Source organism: Petaurus breviceps, unplaced genomic scaffold (assembly GCF_028583685.1).
Source record: "Petaurus breviceps papuanus isolate PSGF00001 unplaced genomic scaffold, PetGlider_PUasm1.0 126, whole genome shotgun sequence".
Taxonomy (NCBI): Eukaryota; Metazoa; Chordata; class Mammalia; order Diprotodontia; family Petauridae; genus Petaurus; species Petaurus breviceps.
This window is the reverse complement of record NW_027185655.1, coordinates 41,422,503-41,445,861: the sequence shown is the minus strand read 5'-3', so window position 1 is coordinate 41,445,861 and position 23,359 is coordinate 41,422,503. Positions and strand designations below refer to the sequence as shown.

At 38.9% G+C, this 23,359-nt stretch overlaps 1 protein-coding gene across 4 annotated transcripts in view; it reads right to left on the bottom strand.

Annotated features, from left to right (window-relative positions):
- The window catches only part of ANK2 (ankyrin 2), a 418,509-nt gene that overhangs the window by 195,325 nt on the left and 199,825 nt on the right, over positions 1 to 23,359 (bottom strand). For all 4 annotated transcript variants that reach the window (XM_069095397.1, XM_069095401.1, XM_069095405.1 and 1 more), the window contains exons 3-4: positions 18,527 to 18,625; positions 11,936 to 12,034 (exon numbers count right to left, since the gene is read on the bottom strand). In XM_069095397.1, coding sequence (XP_068951498.1) covers positions 11,936 to 12,034; positions 18,527 to 18,625 — 198 coding nt within the window. The remainder of the gene's footprint in view (positions 1 to 11,935; positions 12,035 to 18,526; positions 18,626 to 23,359) is intronic.

Sequence of the window (23,359 nt, the reverse complement as noted above, 5' to 3'; positions counted from 1 at the left end):
TGTCTCAATCAGAAGAGACAGACATATACATAAAATAGGAATATACAAAATAGATAGAAAGTTTATTTGAGGTGGGGAAAGATATTAGCATTTGAGGGAAGTGAGAAAGGTTGCATGCAGACACTTGCATTTATATTGAAACTTGAAAGAAATGGGATTCTAAGAGTACTAAGGAGAGGAGGGTGTGTATTCCAAGTGAGGTATTTGCATTCAGATGAGATAGTGTTGCTTTATGATTTATAACCAAATAATAATAATAATAGCTTTATCTAGTGGGAGCAAGGCACATAGGTGCTAAGTTCTTTATGAATATTATTTCATTTGATCTTCACCTTGTGAAATAAGTTTTATTGTTACCTATGTTTCGCATTTGAAGAAACTGAGGCAAAGAGGGTTAAGTGATTTACCCAAGGTCTCATAGCTCAGAAGTGTCTGAGATTGGATATGAAATCAGGTCCTTCCTGATTGCAGGCTCAGTGCTCTACCCACTGTGTTACATAGCTACTTCATATAGCATCGAGGGAATAATGATGATTTTGAAAAGCTCAATTTTCCAAACAATGACAAAATAAAAGAGGAAAAGATGGGCTATCCTCAAAATCTCTGAAGATGACTCAATTGTCAAATGTCATCATGAATACAAGCTGTTAATCCACCCACTGGCTCTACAATATTTATATTTAGGATTTATTTATTGTGTTCATATGACTTTCTCTCATGTGCAAAGGCACAATGATCTATCCTGTTAAGCTGCCCTGTCTGAAGAATGGAGAGAAGTTTAGGTTGGCATGAAAGGGAATAATATGTAATATGGCCAGAAGTTAGGATCAGGTTGCGAAGAGCTTTAAATACCAAACAGAAGGGTAAATTTGATCCCAGAGGCTATAGGGAAGGAATGCAATATCATGAACAAGGGAGTGCCAAGGTCAGATCTGTGCTTTAGGAAAATTGCTATAGCAGCTCTATGGAGGATGGATTAGAGAGGGGAAAGACTTAAGGGAAACCAATCAGGAAGGATTGCAATAATCCAGATGAGAGCTGATGAGTTCCTAAAGTAGAATGGGGGCTAGAAATATGAAGAAAGGAAATGATCCAAGACATGTGGACAAAGAAATGACCAGATTTGGCTGTTTCTCTTGTCATGAGTCTACCCTAACTTCCCCAAATCCCTCAAAATGACTTAAGGCAAGGGGCTCCATCTCATCCCCTTTTTGATCCTTACTCTCTATTATATTGCCTTACTCATGGTAGGCATCCAATTTGTGTTTATTGATGAATATAAACAAAAGCACATATAATAAAGGCCATAAGTACATTATTTTCATGTAATAATCAAAAGTGATGGATGGAGTGCTGAGTTCTGATTCAGGAAGACCAGGTTGGAGTCCGATCTCTGATATTCACTATCTGAATGACCCTAGAAAAATCACTTAACTTCTGTTTCCCTCAGGTCATTTTTTTTCAGACTTATTACTAAGGCAAGGAGAGAGTTCCTATTCTAGAAGTTCACCATGCTGATGAAATCATTTATTTTTGAGAGCTCCATTTTCCTTCTAGTCACACGGGTTCACTATTTTGGAAGTTTACAACTCTTCCTTCTCCATCATTCCACCAGTCCATTGCTTTCATCTTCATTCTATCTCTATAATACCTTTCACATTTCTCCTATTTCATCCACTCATGCAGTCACAATTGGAGTCTGAACCCTTATTATTTCGTGCTTGAAATCTTGCAATATCTATCTAACATCCTTTCTCCTTTTTCCCTTTTCAATCCATCATAATTAAACAATTAATAATTCTAAAATACAGGGCACTCCCCTACTCAAAAATCTTCAGTGGCTCTCTATTTCCTCTAGCATATGTGTTTTTGGTTTGTTTTTTATATCATGGATACATTGGGCAATTTGGTAAAGCCAAATATGTTTTGAAATGCATAAAATGAAATACATAAGACTAAAAGGGAAGCAAATTATATTAAAATTCAGTTATTCAAAAATATAAGGGGGAAACAAGTTCATGGACCCTAGGATAAGAATCCCTACCTTGGAGAACTCCTCAGCCTGGTTTTTAGAGTTTTCCATCATCTGGCTCCCAATTCCCTTTTCACATTAATTTCATATGATCCTACCTTATTATCCATTTTGTTTCAGTCAAACTAGCCTACTAGCTTTTTTTTTTGCTTTTTGGAGGGGGAAGGCAGGGCAACTGGGGTTAAGTGACTTGCCCAAGGTCACATGGCTAGTAAGTGTTAAGTGTCTGAGGCTGGATTTGAACTCAGGTCCTCCTGACTCCAGGGCCAGTGCTCTATTCACTGTGTCACCTACCTGACCCCCTACTAGCTATTTTTTAAACTTAATTCTTCTGCCTCTATAACTTTGTCAAGTCTGACCCTCAAGCCTAGTAAACACTCACATCTTCTCCTTCACCCCTTAGGATCATTATCTGCCTTCAATATGGACCATGTGCACAGGTCTTTCTGAGATCTCTCACTGTTGTTATTCTCCCCACCTCCTTATACTGTTTAATGGTGATTTATCTCTTACTTGTATATGTGTTTTATCTCCCTAGTAGAACATAAGCTTCGTGAGGACATGAGAGTTTCATTTTGGTCTCTGTATTTTTTATACTCACATCAATTACAGGGTTCACTTGATTGTGTATGGATTCTAAGGGTTCTGACTATAAGATCAGTTGGTTGCTGTCCTTCATGCTTAAATAGGACCAAAATAACATCACTAAATTAGAAGGTCAACATACAGTGTGTCTGTGACTGATCAATCCAATATGAGTTCAGAAATATCTACCACAGGTTGGGTACAACCAATCCATATGGACGTTTGGAATGGAGTTGGATCTAAATTTGTGTATCTTACGTTTCTTTTGAGATACTTCAATTCTACTTTCCTCGTAGAGCACAGCACCTCCTCTTGATGAGGGCATGCCATGCTGGGTAATCCTGTGCCAGCATCTTCCGTGTCTAACAACTGATATCAAAGTTCTTCAGAGAGAGTGTCCTTGTATCGCTTCTTCTGACCTTGCTATGAGCGCCTGCCTTGTGTGAGTTGTCCATAAAATCTGACTACAAGAGAGCACCTCTTAGAGTTCTATATTCACTCTAACTCTGAAAGGATGAGATTTTAAAGATGATTTTTCTGCTGGTTGAGTGTCTATCAAAGTCTGAATTAGCTCATCGCCACTTAGTTTTACCTGTGTAAATGAAGTACGTTAGCCACATGCTTGTACAAAGTCATGAAGGATGTGATCGAGACTCTCGGGGAACTTCCCACATAAAGGTTTTTGAAGGTAGCTTTGTCAACAAGCCCTAGTTCATCAATCACTCCATAAGTTTCCAATATCTTTCAATAAAGGTACTTTTACTTGAGACACTCAGTGATCCCCCTGAGAAAACAACTTATTTTTTTAACTCTTGTTTCTAGGTTGATGGTAACCCTGGCTGAGACACGTTTCAGGAAATATCTACTACAAAAAGCAAATGAAAATGACATGGAACCTGGATCTTTCAATTAGCTGAAGCCCAGGACAACAAAAACTTTGCTAAATCCCCATTGGTTGGTTTGGTGATACTGTGGCTATGAGGAGCTTTGCTGCTTATGGTTTACTTTGCCCAGAGGGACCTTTGAGGGTTATACTCACCTCCTCCAGCTGTTGAGGGAAAGGAAAATGTGATGCCATAAGGGGAAGGCAGCTCCCAAATGACTCCTTAGAGGGAAGACTCTTTTCCCATTTCTTAGTAAGTCTCAGTGGAGAGCAATCTGCTTACACAAAGTTCCTAGGTACCACAGTATCATAATAACTTGCACACTCAGCATGTTTTATTTTCAAACTGCTTTGCTCATCTCTGTTTGGTTTTTTATTTCGTTTTCACAACAAATGTGAGGAATGATGGGAAGTTGTAAAGCACATTCCCATCCCCCCGTCCCCCAATGGTGATCTGAGGCCCTTGTACATAAGCCAGTCAAAGGGAGGAGTCAGGACTAGACTCCTGCCTCCCATATCTCTTGGATACAGCTTCACTATTTCCAGCCAATCTTTAATCAAATGGATAAGGAAGGAATTTTATACTAGCACACAGCACTATAGGACATATCACTATGGTCAAAAATAAACCTGGATATATTTTTCTTCAGTCTTCCAATGCCAAAGGCACATTGAACTTCATGCTTCTCAGAGCTAGCCCATTTTTCATCTAACTCTAGTATAGAAAACTAAATGTATGGAAACATCTATGTTTTCTTCCTATTTACTTAATGGATAATATTTTTGTTGACTCATTTTTTGGGAGAGGGAGGTGAGGCAATTGAGGTTAAGTAACTTGCCCAAGGTCACACAGCTAGTTAAGTGTCAAGTGTCTGAGGCTGGATCTGAACTCAGGTCCTCCTGACTCCAGGGCTGGTGCTCTATTTACTGTGCTACCTAGCTGCCCCATTAATAAATAATCTTAAACCATCACAAAATGTATTAAGTTTAAAAAAATAGGTAAAAATGTTAATATCCACAATGATTCATCATTAATACCTGTAAATATTTATAATATTTTAAAGTCTATATATTACTGAGTAATATAGTTATCCTCCCCCTCTTATAATCCTTTGCCTTCAGACCCAGATGGAGATTGTCCAAGGCCATGGGTCCAAAGGCCCCAGAAATAATAGTGTCCTCCAGGATACTAGGCTCCAGTCTCCCTGTCACGGGCAAGGAAGTAAAACTTTGGAAGTTGTGCCCTGGGAAATGCCTCTGCAAACCACACAATCCTCTCCTTCTCAGCAGCCAAAACTAATTGAGAACCAGACATGTCTTACAACCAAAGTCTTTGGTAGCACCAATATCAGAACCATAGATAGTTTTATTAATAGAAATGACATGAAAGAAGAGGCATCAGCATCTTCCTTCCCCAGTACAGGACAACAGGGCCTCACTAAGTGATGTAAACAAAAATCTCCTATACATGTTATCTCCTCCATTCGAATTCAATCTCCTTGAAAACAGAGATTATCTTACTTTTTCATCTGTTTATACTTTTACACATAGTAACTGCTCAATAAATGCTTTTTTCATTCTTTCATTTATTCACTATTCTGAACACGTCTAAGACTCACAAATACTTCTTGAATTAGTCTTATAAGCAGATTTTTTCAATACTTATTTTTGTTCTCACTTTCTCTTGATGATTTTTCTGTTTCATTCCTATGAGAAGGGTTCCAAAGCTATTGCTTTTAATATTCTTTTCTTTTTTTGGAGGGCAATTGGGATTAAGTAACTTGGCGAAGGTCACATAGCTAGTTTTTTTTTTGTGTTAAGTGTCTGAGGCCAAATCCGAACTCAGGTCCTCCTGACTCCAGGGCCAGCGCTCTACTCACTGTGCCACCTAGCTGCCCCCTTTGTTTTCCTTTCAAGAGTAAAGGCAAGTAAATAAGATGCTCTACTACATTTTGAATTTTTGATATGGCATATTCTTCTATTATTTTAATTATTCTTCCTTTCTATTTTCCTTAATTCCTTTTTTGAAATTTTTATTAACTATTCTTTTACAGTATCTCATAGTGAAAGGGACATCAGATCATCTAATCCCATCCATATGTAAACCAGACACCTTTGTTCGAGAAGAAGCATGGTATGGTGCAGAGGTGGGGAGTCTCGATGTCACATGTGGCCCTCTAGGTCCTCAACTGCAGCCCTTTGACCGAAACTTCTGTGAAGTTTGGATTAAATCAAAGGGCCACACTTGAGGACCTAGAGGGCCATGTGTGACCTTGAGATCACAGGTTCCCCAATCCTGGTATCATGGAAAGTGCTAGATTCAGAGTCAGAGTCAGAGAACATGGGTTTGAAACTTGCCTCTGATGTTTAGTGCCTTGTAATGGGAATGGGAATTTGAAGATCTTCCTTGCTCCTTAATAAACCTAGGGGGGGGAGTTTGAAGCGTCCCTGCTGTGAAGATAATCTCTGCTCCCCAATAGGCTGAATGTGGTCACATGGAGCCTGTGGGGGGAGGAGTTTTCTGAGAAGCAGAGCCCACAGGAAGCTGGTAGAGAGCTAAACAGACATTTGGAGACAGTTGGGGACAGAGGAGCTTAGGCAAGGAGATAGAAGGTTTTGTGAGTAAATATTAATCTTGTATTGATTTGTGGTGCTGAGGCTCTTAGAGTTATTAATGGCTTCTGAATATTATGATGAAATCAGCTTACTGGTTTTGGGATTGGGTTTGCTGGTGTCTAAATAAATCCTTCAGTGCTATCTTCTATCTGGAGAGTTTGGCATATTTTGCGATTGAATGTCATGCAATACTTAAATAGTCATGGCCTTTATTGTGATTGTAAATATTGCATTGGTGCTATATGCCTCCACGACCTTAGGCACATTATGCTTCTTTGTGTTTTAGCTTCTTGTTCTATAAAGTGAAGGCATTTGACTAGCTGATATCTATGATCTTTTGATTTCTAGAGTATCTCTGACAAATTGTCATCCATCCTTTGCTTGAAGACCTCCAGCAAGAGGCATCCATTCTACTTCTGAATTGAAAGGAAGTTTTATTCCACCCCCCCCCTTTTTGGTAACCTTTTTCCGACTTTTATCTGTTGTTCTCCATTCTTCTTTCTTGGGACAAGTTGCACAAGGCTAAAATATATCCCATGTGATATACCTTCAAATACATGAAAAAAGCTATCATGCTCCCCCACAAGTCTTTTCAAAACAAGTGGTTCTTGCAATTCTGAATATTTTATCTCCAAAAGAGGCTTCCTCACTGCAGCAGAAATCTCATTAGGGATATTGGTATGGGCTTAGAGATTCCCTTAAGAGTATTATCAGTAATTTCAGATATAGTATTACCTCACACATGTACCTTTACACCTTCACGATGAAGCACTTTCCAACTGATTCATTAGATGGAAGGACAGATGTATTTCAGGTGTGATTTCCACTGGTTTTGTTACAAACTATTTTTAATTGGGTTGTGAAGGGAACAGTGGCAAGGGAAGAGGACATGACTGAAGCCCACACAGTTGGCCAGAGCACCAGAGTGCCAGCACAGTGAACCACTTCCATATGGCACACCACTGGCTCTGACAACAAAAGCTTAGAAGTGAACATTCTGTCCTGTCTCAAACATGTGCAAAACTAGAACTTCAGGCAGAGATTCCAATAAAAGGCTCTTTATTCAGATCAGCTTTTTCTTCTCCAAAAATACAATGCCAAATGTATGCTTGCCTAAAAGACTATTTTATGAAGAACTCACATGGAGGTCAGAAGAAGTGATACAAGGACACTCTCGAGGTTTTCCTTAAGAACTTTGGAATCGATTGTGTGAATGGGAGATGCTGGAAAAGAACTGCCCATCATAGCATGCCCTTATCAGAGAAGTGACTGTGTTCTATGAGCAAAGCAGAATGGAAGCAGCTCAAAAGAAAGGCAAGACGCATAAATTTAGAGAATCCACCCCAAACGTTCACATGAACTATTTGTGCACAACCTGTGGTAGAGAATTCCAAGCTTGTAATGGTCTGATCAGGCACAGTCAGAACATAGTGATGTCATTTTGGTCCTCTTTGAAAATGAAGGACATTTTGTTTTCACCAAAAATATATGTTTGGCCTTCCAGTGGGAAAAAAAAAAATTGATTTGAGGAGGTAGGATTAAAGTCTTTAGTTTATTAGTTAAGGTTCAATGTTAGAATTAAATAAGATGGGGTGGCCAGGTAGTACAGAGAGTAAGAGCACCACTCCAGTGTCAGGATGACCTGGGGATCGAATCCGGGCTCAGACACTTAGCACCCACCCAGAAACACCCGGCCATGTAACCTTGAGCAAGCTACTTAATCCCAATTGCTTAGGGGCGGCCAGGTGGCTCAGCGAGTAAGAGCACCACTGGCTCCAGTGTCGGGATGACCTGGGGATCAAATCTGGGCTCAGATACTTAGTACCCACCCAGAAATAACTGGCCGTGTAAGCTTGAGCAAGTTACTTAACCCCACTTCTTTAAAAATAAATAAATAAATAAAGTACTCAAAGGTTACTTAACAGTTAATAAAAGGAAGTGTACTTAGTCATAGCATGGAAAAGATATTCAATGAGAATAGTCCAGCACTATATTTTGGTAGGCTTCTCTTTATGGAAATATGTCTTGTCAGAAGAGCAGCATGTAGTGACTGGTATGATCTTGGAACAGCCTCCAAATCTGAAGGACCCTGACTTCGTATGGGTGGGCCTCTTTAATGCCCTCAGGTGACTACAGAGTCACATCAAATATGAACAAAGGCTATATCAGTGGACCTCCGTACAGGGAGACTTAGTCCCTTAGGCTAATCAAGTCTTAGGAACAGCTTAGGAGAAAATTAGCCTAATTTCTTGTTTCACAAGGATGGAAGAAATCCTGGTTGATGTTGGTTCTATCACAACCATTATGATGACTAGATGGTCATGGTATTTGGAAGAAAACATAGAAAGATCAGATTCCCATGTCATTCTTTTATATGTAACATAGACTCATTATGTGACTTTGAGCCAATTAATAGGATTCATGCTTTTATATACCCCTACCTGAAAATTTTAAATCAAAGTGTCTGTTCCATAGAGGTATGATTAGAATTAATGCCTATAAAATTGTCAATCTTTAGGTGCATAATATTCTTATAAAGCATTTACCCCTAGTACCAATGGAATTCCAACATTAAAACTGCCAGCAGCACCATGTATGAATTAAAAAATATGATGAAAGTATATGTTAATTATCCACTTAAATAAACATAGCTATGCAATTTGCTCAACTCTTTAAATAGAGAAACACAATTATAGTCTGCCTTTATACCCGCTTCCAAAGGGGTGGTGGGTGGAGAAGAGCTGAATACTACTTGTGTAGCTTTTTCTTCTAGAAATTGAATGTATGGTGGTAAAGCCCTTATCAGGAATAAAAGTAAATACTTGTGCTAATTGGTCATCTTGCCAAATGCTTCCTGAATTCATCAAAGGAGAATACTTCTCCTAAAGGAACTCTTGGCCTAGGTAAGTCTTATAGAAGCAAGAAAACACAAGTTCCATTAGCCTTTTAAAGAGTTTAATGCAGAAGTATTCCAATAAAGAATGCATTCCAGGGCCAAGTCATTGAAAGATATAATTCTACACCCCATTTTCAGGCCTTATGCATAGAGGTTTGCAAAGTGGATATTATCCTAGCCTCTCACTCATCCCACATATGCAATCAGTTGCTGACTCTTGTCAATTCTGATTTTATAGCATATGTGTCCTCCCTCTCCATTCACAGTCACCATTCTAATTCAGGTCCTCATTACCTTTCACCTGGATAATTGCAGTAGACTCTTATTTAGACTCTTTTACATCCAGTTTCATCCCACTCCACTCTGCCTTCCAGACAACTAACAAAGTGATTTTCCTAAAGCAATTTTTATTGTTGTTTACTCATTGCAGTCTAGTCCAATTCTCCATATGGCATTTGGGGTTTTCTTAGCAAAGATACTGGAGTGGTTTATGCACCCCATAAATATAAATGTTATTAGTATTTTCATTTTGCAGACTAGGAAACTGAAGCAAAGAAAAGTTAGGCATCTTGCCCAGAGTTACAATAATATGAATAGCAATTCTTAATTTCTGAAATCTGTTACAGATATTGAAAAGCACTTTTAATGTTGAATCTCCTTCTAATATAAAGAAATTCCTAAAAGCAAATTAAGACTTCAGATCTTTATGTATAGCATTTAACTGCTTAAAATATTCAAATTAACCTGCACCTAAAACTAATTATTAAATTAATGCAATTGCAAATATTTTTCATTGATCATTTTTCCTGCCCTCTAAAACACTAAGACTTTTTTTTCTAATCACAAAGGAAAAAAATGTTATCACTTTATCTGGAATATAGAATTTGGAAGATTCTTTAATTTCAGGACCAAGAAGCTAATGTACTTTAAAAAATTTCAATATGTTCTTTTGAGTCAGGACTTAGTTGAACAAGTTGAACAAAGTACTTATATCACAGGCATGCAAGAAATAATAGAAAATATATTTGTAACCCTATTTGGAGTCTAGATTGTAAAGAAATAAATTTTTCTCATCAATAGCAACAATAATAATAGAGGATATTTATAAATTCCTTAAAGACAGGAAAAGCATTCCTGCAAATGGAAAGGAAGTAAGGGTAAAAGTGAAGACTTTTATCTTCATTCATACATAAATACACACCAGAGAATTGTGGAGGAAGTGTATAAATTTCAGTACTGTGACTCAGAGGAAAACATTTTCACCTAAGACAAAGTAATCTTAGAACTGAAAGAAATAGAGTTATGTGTTTATTTAAATAGACATCCTCAGGTTGGCAAGATCAAGATTAACCTGATGGATTATTACTTGAAGGAAGCCTTCACTATCTTAGATATTTTCTTTCCAAATAGAATATTCTGATAAGATTAACTGCAGAGAAAATATTATCCCACTGGAACAAATCAGATCTTGAGCAATTTCTGACACTCCAAGGTTAGCACATTCTCCTCCAAATCACCTGAAATCCTGTCCCTGTTATCAACCTCCTAAATAAGGAAAGTGGCCAAGAAACTTCACTTGATAGTCTGATCAAACTTTCTTTTTCTTGTGTGATGTTACCCTAAGACTGTGTAAAACCTTTTACGTGTGCATATCACCTTCTGTGTGGGGCCTCTGTTATCCACCTGGCAATGTCCATCAACTAATGCTAAGTAAAATTTTTATCATCCTGTCTTGCCTCTATATTTGTTGACCACCCATCAAATAGACCAAGATGGGAGGAATTACTCCCCAAGAGAATCTTAATTAAGGAATTTTCCCAACAGAATCCAACATATTTTGGACAAATTCATTGTGTGTGGGTGTGTGTGTGTGTGTGTGTGTGTGTGTGTGTAGGGTGAGGGGACAAGAATTTGCCTGACAGTAGTAGATACTAGAGGAAAATTACAATTCCTCTCTTCTTAAGTGCCTATTTACTTCCCTCCCCACCAAAGAACTTTTGCGTATGAGAATTTATGAAGTATTAACACAGAAAGGAAAAGCAGGTGAGTCATGGAAGCAAGAGGCCAGCAGCTGCTGCCAGTAATCCTAATGAGAGCATCAGCCTCTCACACTCTAAGGTTACCAGCATCATAGAAGGACCAGGCCTCAGATGGCCTTCCCAAGCTGGTTATTATACTCTGGCTCTCAAGCTGGCTGCGCTAGAGGGAAGAGAAAGGAAGAGAGCCAGATTAGACCGTTCTGTGACAGAACAGTGCTGAGGAATGGGATGGTGTGGGTGACTTGCTCTACTTTTCAGTTTTTTGTTCCCTCCTGTTGCAGAGCAGCTGTAAACCATGAAAAATCTTAGAGAAGACCAAAACGCTAGGCAATGATGATTCATGTCATAAAACCAGTGATAGCTGTGCCCGGAAAAACACCATCTGAGTGCTTCACCATTTGGGAGAGTTTGCCAGTGTCAGAGAATATACAGCCCTTACAGGGTCACGGGGCTCTCGACACAAAGAAATGAAAATCTGGAGAGTCGCTGAACACTTTTATAGAGAAACATAGAAATGCATGGCTTATCCATGCTTATTTCACAAAAAAAAAAATGACATTTCTGAAATTGCACCTCATGCTTAAGATCCCTATTGAGAACTGAGAAGATTTTTATCAAGTTCTCACTAAAATCAACATTTAGCAGAGAGTTTTAGGAAAAGAAGAAATATCTTGGATATGACTAGATAAAAGAAATGATCATTCTGTGAAACAATAGAATTTGACTAAAATAAGTAACAAAAGCCGTCATAAGGCACATTTTTTGTCTGACATATGGTTGGACTCATTATATAAATGTATATATTATACAGATATAGATATAAATGCATACCCAATCCCTTCCATGAAAGCCATGAATATTACAGAAGAAAATCAAATCCATACCTGAGACTGTGCATTAATATTGGCTCCTTCCTTAACCAGAACTTTGACAACTTCAGCTTGTCCAGCCAAAGACGCAATGTGTAGAGCTGTATTCCCCTTCTGTATGGGAGAAAAAAAGGGAAAAGTAAACAAATAAATAAAAAGCAAAAATGGAAAAAGAGTAACCTCAATATTTCCTTTGTTGTAAAAGCTTAGCTTTTCCTCAGAATGCTTCTAAGTTGTCATTATAATGGGATAAAATACACTTGCTAGATGCTTCATGTATGTGTGATCCTTGATGAGGTATGGGCTCTGGGAGCCCCCTTGAGCTCTCCTTGAGTCCTTGAGGTACAGGCCCTTGAACTCTGATTAAAGCATTTAATTTGATGAGGCATTTGCATGAGGCAAGTCTGTTACTAGACTTCCCACCCTCTGTTACTAGACTTCCCACCCTATCCGTCCACCCTTGAACTGGCCTAGCCCACCATTGTTTGTGCTCTCCAGCAACTTCCCACCCTTACTCACTCACTGACCTCATCAACTCCTTCTGAAGACTGTCCCCAAACTCCTCCCCTAGAGCACCCCTAGGTTCCTCCCACAACCTTCTGTATATAAGACCCAATCTCATATGACATAGAATAGTGAGAGAGCCATAGAATGACCTAACACAGACTTACTCTGTGTCTAATGCAAGTGAACTTTTAATAAATTTTACTTTTCTTTGGCTGAGAAGACTTGAGTTGAATTCATTTGGCAGGACCTGGAGCGTTGCTATTTTGGGGTCTCCAGAGCAACCCTAACCATCTTAGTGGGTAACCTCTTCAATCCTGACCCCAAAATGTTACAGACTTGGACAAAGACAAGGGTGTGATGGAGCCAGCTTTGACAAGCTAAAGCTGATTATTAAATTTTCATTGTGAGCCTCAGAAATCAGCAATCACTGTAAACCCCAGCTTGATAATTTTTATCTATTGTCTAGAACATGGAAGGGGTACCTGTGGACTCAAGGTCACACATGACCTTCTAGGTCCTTGGGTGCAGCCTTTTGACTGAGTCCAATTTTTACAGAACAAATCCTTTTATTAAGGGGATTTCTTTTATGAAATTTCAATTCAGTCAAAAGGCCACACTTCAGGACCTAGAGGGCCACATGTGGCCTAGATATAGGCCACAGATTTCCCACCCTTCAGAATTCATAAAGTGTTAATAATATAGATTAAACTTCAAAAATGTGTGTGCATAGGGGCGGCCAGGTAGCACAGCAAGTAAGAGCACCGGCTCCAGTGTCAGGATGACCTGGGGATCGAATCCGGGCTCAGACACTTAGCACCACACCCAGAAATAACTGGCCATGTAACGTTGAGCAAGTTACTTGACCCCAATTGCTTTAAAAAAAATGTGTGTGTGCATATATTATCCTCCACCCTCAAGAGCTTGGTCGTTAAATGCTTATAAGCACACCCTTGTACTGCACGGTAAGCATAGCATAAGGTCAGCAGGAATACAGAAGAAGGTTCATGGAAAGATGAGTGCAGGAAAGACATATTTCCATATTGCATCAGTGAAACTTGAAGCTAAGTTGTAAGGAAGCAGAGATCAGAGAAGGCCCTTCGCAAAGCAACTATTTCAGCTGAGAGGGCATGTGTGGGTCGACTCAGCTTAGGAGTGGAAGCATCTATTCAAGAAGGAAGCTATATTCAGCAAGGAACTTTCATGGAGAGACAGAAGGAGTATAACAAAATTTACAGTCCCAGAGTTACCCTGGGCATATGGGTTTTTCCCACCCATCTGCCTCCCTTGAAGGTTTCTATAAGTGTTTACCCACTCTCCCCAAGATACAGATTACCCTGGTGATAGAATATAATCTAGTCTTCTTGTATGAACTATACTTCACTATATTACTCTATTTTCTTCAATTCAACAGTACTTGTGGTGTTATTCTTTATTTTGAATTATTACAAAGTGTTATATTTAAGATCTAAAAGCCTAATTATTTTGATTAGCTAGTTTTATGTAAATAGAAGTACACCAGCAGGGACTTGAGAGTGTGTAGGGGGTGGTGTGTGCATTGAGTAGGTAGAGAGCATTCCCTCCCAAGAGGATTACTTCTAAGACTCAGAGATGTTGATTATAATCATGTGATTGCGGTCCTTCTCTTGGAATCTAGAATTGACTGTATGAGGCTACAATGGAGTGAATGAGCTGGCCCAGGGAGTGAGTAGGTATCCACATACTCTTTGTGAGAGGTTTGAGGAACCACTGTGTGAGTAGCCACCCCACACAGCCTGTTATATTTACATTTTGAGGGAAGCAATATTGTATTCATTCATTTACTCAACAAGAATTTATTTAGGACCTACTGTGTGCCAGGCACTGTTCCAGGCACAGGGATATAGAGCAAATTCTATATCAGAGTTCAATTGTATTCCTATTGACATGAAGCAATACTCTGTCCTCAAAGGTTTTGCATTCTATTTGGGATAAAATAAGTAAATACCCAGTAAATGAGTAAAAGGGAGGGCACTAACAGCTCAAGGGATCAGAAAAGGTCTCATATTATTATTTAAGTAGATCTGTGAAGGAAACCAGGTATCATAAGAGGTAGGGATGAGAAAGGAGTGAATTCCAGGAATTTAGGTGGGGTGGAGAACACTGCGTACAAAGACATGTAGAAGGGATATTGAGGAACAGAAGGCATGCCAGTTTAGCTGGATCAGAGAGTGAGCGAAAGGGAATAAATGAAGCTAGAAAGGTAGAGTAGAGCCAGATCATGACTAACTTTAAATGCCAAAAAAGATCTCATATTCTATTCTAGAAGCAAGAGAAGCCACCGGAACTTCTTAGTAAAGGGAGTGACATGATTCAATCTGTGCTTCAGGAATGTCAATCTGGCAGCTTTATGGAAGATGGACTTGATAAAACTGAGACTGAATTCAGTGAAACCAAGTCAGAAGCTATTACAATATTTCAAGTTATAACAGATAGCACGAGATATATAGCTAGCTCAGGAATCAGCTATGGAGAGATGATAAGTGTACCCATAGAAACTAAAGAAATAACTAATTAGGGGCAGCCAGGTAGCACAGTGAGTAAGAGCACCAGCTCCAGTGGCAGGACGACCCAGAGATCGAATCCCAGGCTCAGACAATTAGCACCCACCCAGAAACACCTGGCCGTGTAACCTTGAGCAAGTTACTTAACCCCAATTGCTTAGGGGCGGCCAGGTGGCTCAGCGAGTGAGAGCACCAGCTCCAGTGTTGGGATGACCTAGAGATTGAATCCCAGGCTCAGACATGTAGCACCCACCCAGAAACACCTGGCCGTGTAACCTTGAGCCAGTTACTTAACCCCAATTGCTTAGGGGCGGCCAGGTGGCTCAGCGAGTGAGAGCACCAGCTCCAATGTTGGGATGATCTGGAGATAGAATCCCGGGCTCAGACACTCAGCACCACACCCAGAAATAACTGGCCCTGTAACCTTGAGCAAGTTACTTAACCCCAATTGCTTAGGGGCGGCCAGGTAGCACAGCGAATAAGAGCACCAGCTCCAGTGTCAGGATGACCTGAGGATCAAATCCGGGCTCAGATACTTAGCACCACACCCAGAAATAACTGGCTGTGTAACCTTGAGCAAGTTACTTAACACTGATTGCTTTAAAAAAAAAAAAAAAGAAATAATTAAGTGTAATATGAAAAGAGTGAGAGAAAGTGGAAAGAGAATTGAGCCTAAGACCAGAACAAACAACACTGAGAACAGCAGTCAGGCTGTTAAGAGGAGAGTGGAGAGCAGCATCACAAAAACCCAGGGAGAAAAAAGTGTCCAGGACAAGAAAAAGACCATCAGGATGAAATTCTGCAGATGCATGAAGTACAAGCCTATGAAATTAGAAGCAAGAGACTTGGTTTCTAATTCTTGCTCTGGTTGAACTTCATTTTCCTCATCTCAAGAATGGTTACGGTCTTCCCCCTTCAATAAACTTCAGTGACTTGCTATCATCTCTAGAATAAAATTAAAATACTCATGCCTGGCATTCAAAATGCAAGACAATCTAATCTATAGTTCTTAACTCATGATTTTCAAAGTGTGGTCAGGGGACTCTGTAGCCATCCCTGAGACCAATTCAGAGGGTCCACAAGGTCAAAAGCATTTTCATCCTAATGCTAAAATGTTTTAGTTTTTATATGATAAATATCTGCACCTATCACCTACATAAATAAAAGTTGTTGTGAAGGGTCTCTACTAAATTTCAAGACAAATGAATTTTCAGAACAAAACAAAAAAAACCTAAGAACAACAATTCTAAATTAATATCACATTCCTTTCCTTCATGTACTCTACACTCCAGCTAAATTGGTGTACTTGCTCCCCCTCAACACCTCCACATGATATTCCATATTCTACCTTCTGCCTCTCAAGACAATTCTCTCTCTTGCTCTCCCTCACTATCTGTTATGGGAATGGGAATCTGAAGATCTTCCCTGCCCCGAGGCCCTTTGGTACATTTAAGTGACTCTTGATTTGAAAATATACTCTGCCCCCTAATAGGCTGAATGTGGTCACATGGAGCCTGTGGCGGGAGGCTTGTTTTTTCAGGAATGCCCACACCTTGATACTTTGTGATTGGGCAGTGGGTCAAGAGGGTTGTGACATTCTCTGAGCCAGGAGAAGGCTATATATACCCTGATGTGAGGTTTTGTTTTGGGGCTGACTTTGAGAAGAGCTGTGTGATTTGACCAGATGAGACTCTGGGCAACTTTTGAGCCCCTCTGGCTTTGAAAACCCAGATGTCGGTGCTTCCCTCTCTGGTAACTGACTAGGTATGGATGTAATGGTCAAACAGCTGGAAGCCTGTCTGCTGATCTGTTTCTCTATCTGCTTGTAACTTCTATTTGTATTTTGTTTGTATCCTCTGAAGTTTGGGGTGCTGACCTTTTCCCCCCGAACTAGGTAATTGACATCGTTTGATTAAAGTAAGATTGTTAACCCATTTTTAGTTGATTTCCTTTAGAAAAGCAGATACAGGAACCTGGGCTAGCAGCCATCCTGGGGATGCTGGGGTGCTTGCTGCTACACTCTCTCTCTCTCTCTCATCAAATTTACCTCTCAGAATTCCTAGCTTCCTGCAAGATTCAGCTCACATCCTACTTGCTACGTGAGGATTTTCCTGATCTTGCTTGTTAGTGCTCTTTCTAGCATTCAAAATTAACTAGAGTTTTTCATTGTCAATGTAAAAGGTGTGTCTCCAAGTCCTCTGAGGCTCTGCTTGTAGCTATAGGAGAGTCAGGGATTCAGGTAAACTAGGAGAAGAGTCAATAGGAATGGAGGGTAGAAAGGGGAAATTTCCCACATTTATAAGAGTGAATAGAAGATACTGAAGGATAAGAAACTGAGTAATCCAAAATCTTAGAGCTATTTGATAATGGAAAAAAATTTTGGAGAAAATGCAATGAATTATATTTTGGAAATGTTAACTTTGAGATGCTCAATAGGCAGTTAGTGAAATGTACAAGAAGAGGTAGCTGGAAAAAGAGATGAAGGTTGGAATACACACATGTGGGAGCCATCATCTTAGACATGATCATTCAGTATGTGATCACCAAAAGAAGGTGCATCATTTGTACTATATAAATGTGCCTTTTTAAGCTCTCATTGCTTTGATGTATTTGAAAATGTTTTGTAAACCCTAAAAGCATTCTACAAATATAGGATATTGCTATTGATTTATTGTCATTTATTATGATAGGGAGTGCATTTCACTCCCAATCTCAGTCCATGTATTAGAGCCTTCTTTTACATTCAAGTAGAAAATATTTTTTTCTTCTTCACAGAAATGCAAATGAATGGGAAAGCTTGAGAAAGCAAGAAGGATCTTTGACTTCCATTAAAAATGAGCGCTCTTGGGGCGGCCAGGTCATGCAGTGAGTAAGAGTGCCGGCCCCAGAGTCAGGAGACCTGGGATCAGTTCCAGGCTCAGATACTTAACACCCACACAAAAATAACTGGCCATGTAACCTTGAGCAAGTTACTTAACACCAATTGCTTAGGGGAGGCCAGGTGGCACAGTGAGTAAGAGTGCTGGCCCCAGTGTCAGGAGACCTGGGATCGGTTCCGGCCTCAGATACTCGGCACCCACACAAAAATAACTGGTCATGTAACCTTGAGCAAGTTACTTAACCCCAATTGCTTAAAAAAAAAAAAGAGTGCTCTTCATCAAAAGAAAAAATGAAGCACCCTTAAAGATGGTTGTGTTAATAGCTACCATGGATTCTGACAGCATGTCAATGCGGATCAAAGTTCAGCTGTCAACCATCCCTTCCCCCAATATACATACAAGTATGAGCATGTGCACACAGACACACACACACAGAGGAAAGTATTTACATTAAAAGTAAATGTGCAGATGGATGGTGCCAAAGACCTTTCCTTCTACTATATAGGAGGAATCATTCACATTTTTTACAGTATAATGAAACAGATTTCATTCTCAGCGTTGTACTTTTTGGACTCCAGGTGTCCCAGCAACCCAATGAACTGGCCTGCCATAAAATTCAGATTTGAGTTCTGCGGTCCCCTCCCTGAGTAAAACAAATTCCGTAAGCATGAACACATTACCTTAGTGGCAGAATCTACCGCTGATCCTCTTCCCAACAACTCTTGGACCAGTCCCACATGGCCTTCCTTGGCTGCCAGGTGCAAGGCATTGAGTCCATTCTGGGAACAGAAATACAACAGGAGCCAAAAGTAAGATATCTGTCAAGACAACTTTGTGACCTAATTCACATAGTTGTGCAAACAATGGCACAATAATTGCTTCCTCTTCTTAATTTTTTTCTATAGTTTATTTACATCTTGACTAAAACAAACAAAAAAGACTCAGAATGACAGCACTGATCACTAAGCAGTTCATATTGAGAAAGATGGCAAAAAATCAAGACAGAATTAAAACTTGGCATCTTCCACACAAACCAACCCCACTATTGTACTAGGTAATAATGGTTCATCACACTTTCATTGGAAGAAAACAATTCTGTGTCATTGATTATCTTGGCAAGGATAAGGGAATTAAAGATCTTGAATCGTATGGAACTCTATCTAAATAAATACCTTTTAGTTGATAGAGATTTTTTTTTAATAATAAGTAATTTTAATGTCACAGCATAACTTGTGATTAAATTCCTCTTAGTGGTAGCTCTTGTGACTAAGACAGACTTATAGCTACAACACTTTTGTGAGTTTTTTCCCCCAACATTTCAAGTTCATCCCATGTTCTTTTTATTAACATTGTAACATCTGGTTCACATCTATGTAAGTCTTCAACATTCAAAACTCTCACCATGACATTTGTATAAAAAATATTCCATTTTAAATCTCACAGAATGTGAATACCTGAGTTTATAATACTGACATGAAGCAAAGCAAGTTCTTATTACCTAAATAGATCAATTAAATTGAATTTAAAAAAACAAAACTGTGCCAGGATTGGCTAAAGGAAATCGGAATGTTTAGCTTGGAGATGAGAAGAGAAGACATAGTGAGGGCATGTTCTTTGCATTCAAGTATTTCTATGGCTGTCTGAGAGAAGAGGAACTAGATTTGTTTTGCTTGGCCCCAAGATAGCCAATTGAGCAGTGGGGAGATAAGTGGGGGGCGCCAGATTTCTGCTTGATTTAAGGAAAAAGTTGCCTCAAAGTGAAAGCGGCTGCTTCAGGAGACAGTTCATTCCTCATCTCTTGATGTCTTAAAGTGGAAAAAGTATAATCATTTGTTGGGGGAAGTTGTACAGACAATTCTGATTCCATTATGAGTGGGACCTCTGAGATGCCTTCCAACATTGAAATTCTTTTTTTTTTTTTTTTGCTTTTTTGGAGGATAGCTGGGGTTAAGCAACCTGGCCAAGGTCACATGGCTAGTTTTTGTGTTAAACCAATCCCACTATTGTACTAGGTAATAACGGCTCATCACACTTTCACTGGAAGAAAACAATTCTGTGTCATTGATTATCTTCGCAAGGATAAGGGAATTAAAGCTCTTTAATCCTATGGAATTCTATGTAAATAAATACCTTTTAGCTGATGGAGATTGTCTTTTTTTTTTTTTAATAATAAGTAATTTGAATTCAGATTTGAACTCAGGTCCTCCTGACTTCAGTGCTGGTGCTCTGTTCACTGCACCATATAGTCGCCCCAGACTTTTTTTGTTTTGTTTTTGCTTTTTGGAGAGGGGAAGGTAGGGCAATTGGGGTTGCCCAAGGTCACATGGCTAGCTTTTGTGTTAAGTGTCTGAAGCCAGATTTGAACTCAGGTCCTCCTGACTCCAGGACTAGCACTCTATTCACTGTGCCACCTAGCCACCCTACAACGCTGAAATTCTACAATTAAATGACCACTTATTGTGCCTTTAATATACAATGAAATGCACTAGATACCAGGAATACAAAGACAGAAAATATATTATCTGGATTTGAAGAACTCTCAGTTCAGTAAAGTGAATGAGTCATTTACGTGAATATAAGGTATGTATGTATGTAAACACACAAACATATACAGATACACACATATATAATATGATGAAATATAAATCATATAACAATTCATATACAATGCCAATAAGGATATTATTAAATGCATAAGAAACAGAATTCTATGAGAGATTTGAGCTGGGAGAGATTGTTTCTCCTGTTAGTAGACTGGGGGGATTGTGGAGGTTTTCTTGAAGGGGCTGGCAACTAGGCTAGGCCTTAAAAGAAGGAGGATATTTGAATTGGCAGAGATGGGAAAGGGACTGAGTGCATTCTAGGCATAGAGCATCTAGGCATTCTGGTCAAGATAGGGAGGCCAGGCGGTATAGTGGTTAAAATGATGGACTTCGCATCAAGAATACCTAGGTCAAAATCCCACCTCAGCTACCAGCAATGTGACCTTAGACAAATCTCTTAATCTCTCTGGCTCTCAGTTTCTTCATCTGAAAAATGGGGGAGTTAGACTTGATAATATAAGATCCCTCCCAGTTCTAAATCTGTGATCCCATTTGCAAATAAATATGCAGTGCCGGGAGAGGTCAGGATAAGATTAGTCAATGACAAATAAACTAGATTGGCCATAGCACAGATTATCTAAAGTGGAACAGAATGAAATAAGGCTAGACAGACTTAAGCCAGGCTAGATGGGACTTTAAACATTAAACTGTCTATTGAGAAGACACTGTAGACTTTGAATCAGTCATTTGCCTTCTCTGGGACTCACTTTCCTCATCTATAAGTAATGGAGTTGAGTTAGATAACCTCTAAGGCACATTCCCATGTTATGTTTATACCCCTATGATCTAGAAGAGAAGGGAAGATGTATGGAGACCAGTAAGCTATTAGACTTATCTAGATAAGTAATGAGGTTCTGAATCAGACTATGTGCCATGTAAATGCAAAGAAAGGTACAGATGGGAAAGATATTTTAGAATTCATGTAGCATTACTTTAAAAAAATCAATAGGGAAATGCTTGAGATTACTTGTAATTAATGGATATTAATGAATAACAAAAGAACTAAAGGAATGTCCATATTGGTGAAATCCTACATCCATTCAAATATTAAGTAATAAGTTCCTCATTAAAATTATCTTCATTTTTTTCCTGATCCAAATCAGATTTTGGTTGCTTGGTCATTTTAGTCATGGCCAACTCTTTGTGACCCCATTTGGGATTTTCTTGACAAAGATACTGGAGCGATTTTTCATTTCCTTCTCCAGTTCATTTTACAGATGAGGAAATTGAGGTGCACGGGGTTAAGTGACTTACCCTTAGTCACATAGCTAACGAGTGTCTGAAGCTGGATTTGAACTTGGGGAGATGAGTCTTCCTAACTCTAGGCCCAGCACTCTATCCACTGTGCCACATAGCTCCCTGCCCCCAAATAAGATAACCGTCTAAAAAATAGCTGAAGGGCTTCATGTAGAGTGTGGATTGGATCTGTTCTGCTTGGCCCCCAATGGCAAAAAAACCAAGGGCAATAAGTGGACATTATAAGGAGGTAAATTTAAACTTGATATCAGGAAAAACTTCCTAATAATAGCAGGAAAGTGGAATGAGCTGCCTCAAAAGTTTTCTCTTCCTTTGGAATCTACAAGCAGAGACTAGATACAGACTGGATAATTATGCACCACGTTTGTAACAGCAGGGATTCCTTTCAGATTTGGATTGGACAAGCTGACTGCTGAGGTACCTTTCAATGTTAAATTCTGTGAAGAATGGAATCATGAATGTATTTATCTCCTTTGGCGCAAGTGGTCTGGTTCTTTATCCCAATTTACTTGTAAAAGTCCTATTAGAAGTTGTTAGATGATGGAATTAAAAGGGTCCAAGAATTGGAGGCAGGAAGACCCAAGGTCAAATCCTGCCTCATACACTTTCTAACTGTACTAGACCCTGAGCAAATAAATCACTAAATGTCTGTGCCTCAGTTTCCTCATCTGTAAAATGAAGATAACAGCACCTCCCTCATAGGGTTGTAGCAAGGATCAATATAATATAATATCCATATATATAATACCAATAGTCAATATAATATAATATTCATAAAGCACTTTGGAAACTTCTAAAGCATCATATAAACACCAGCTATTATTACTCCACTTGTATCACTATAGGGCCCAGAGTGTTCGTATTCTTTTTCAACATAAGTATAACTCAGTGGGGCATACAGCACTGGTAATAATTAACACATTCTTGAAATTCATTAGTATTACTCAATAGTATTATTCATTAATCAGTAGCAGATAGAGGAATATAAGAAAACACAGTTCCTGAGTCCTACTAGCATTTTAGTTAATTAGTTGGACTGAAATGATTTTGCAGTAAAGGGTTCCCAAAGTAAGTCATTTCCATTCAAATTACTAGACATAGGAAATAGCAATACATGTAATTTCTTACATTTAAATTATTTTTTGCTACATTTTAAAGTTCTGAACTCTTTTTCTCCCTCTGTACCCCATACTTGAGGCCACCATTTGACAGAGATTAGATAGACAGACAGACAGACAGACAGACAGACAGACAGATAGATAGATAGATAGATAGATAGATAGATAGATAGATAGATAGATAATACCATATCATATATACTTCTATTTACCCATTCATTCTCTGGAGATGGGGAGCATCTTCCTTCACAAATCCTTTGTAGTTGATTTGAATATTTATAATATTCAGAATAACTTAATTGTTACTGCTATTACTGTATACAATGTTCACTTGATTCATTTCAGTCTTCATTATTTCATGCAAGTCTTTCCATGTTTTTCTAAAATCAACCTGCTCATAATTTCTTAGAGCACAGTAGTATTCCCTCACAAACATATGCCAATTACATGTAATTTATACATAGTTTTAGGGCATTCTAACTCTTCAGTCTCAAGTGTCTTTCAGAACAGAATATTATTATTTTAAGTAAAGGTA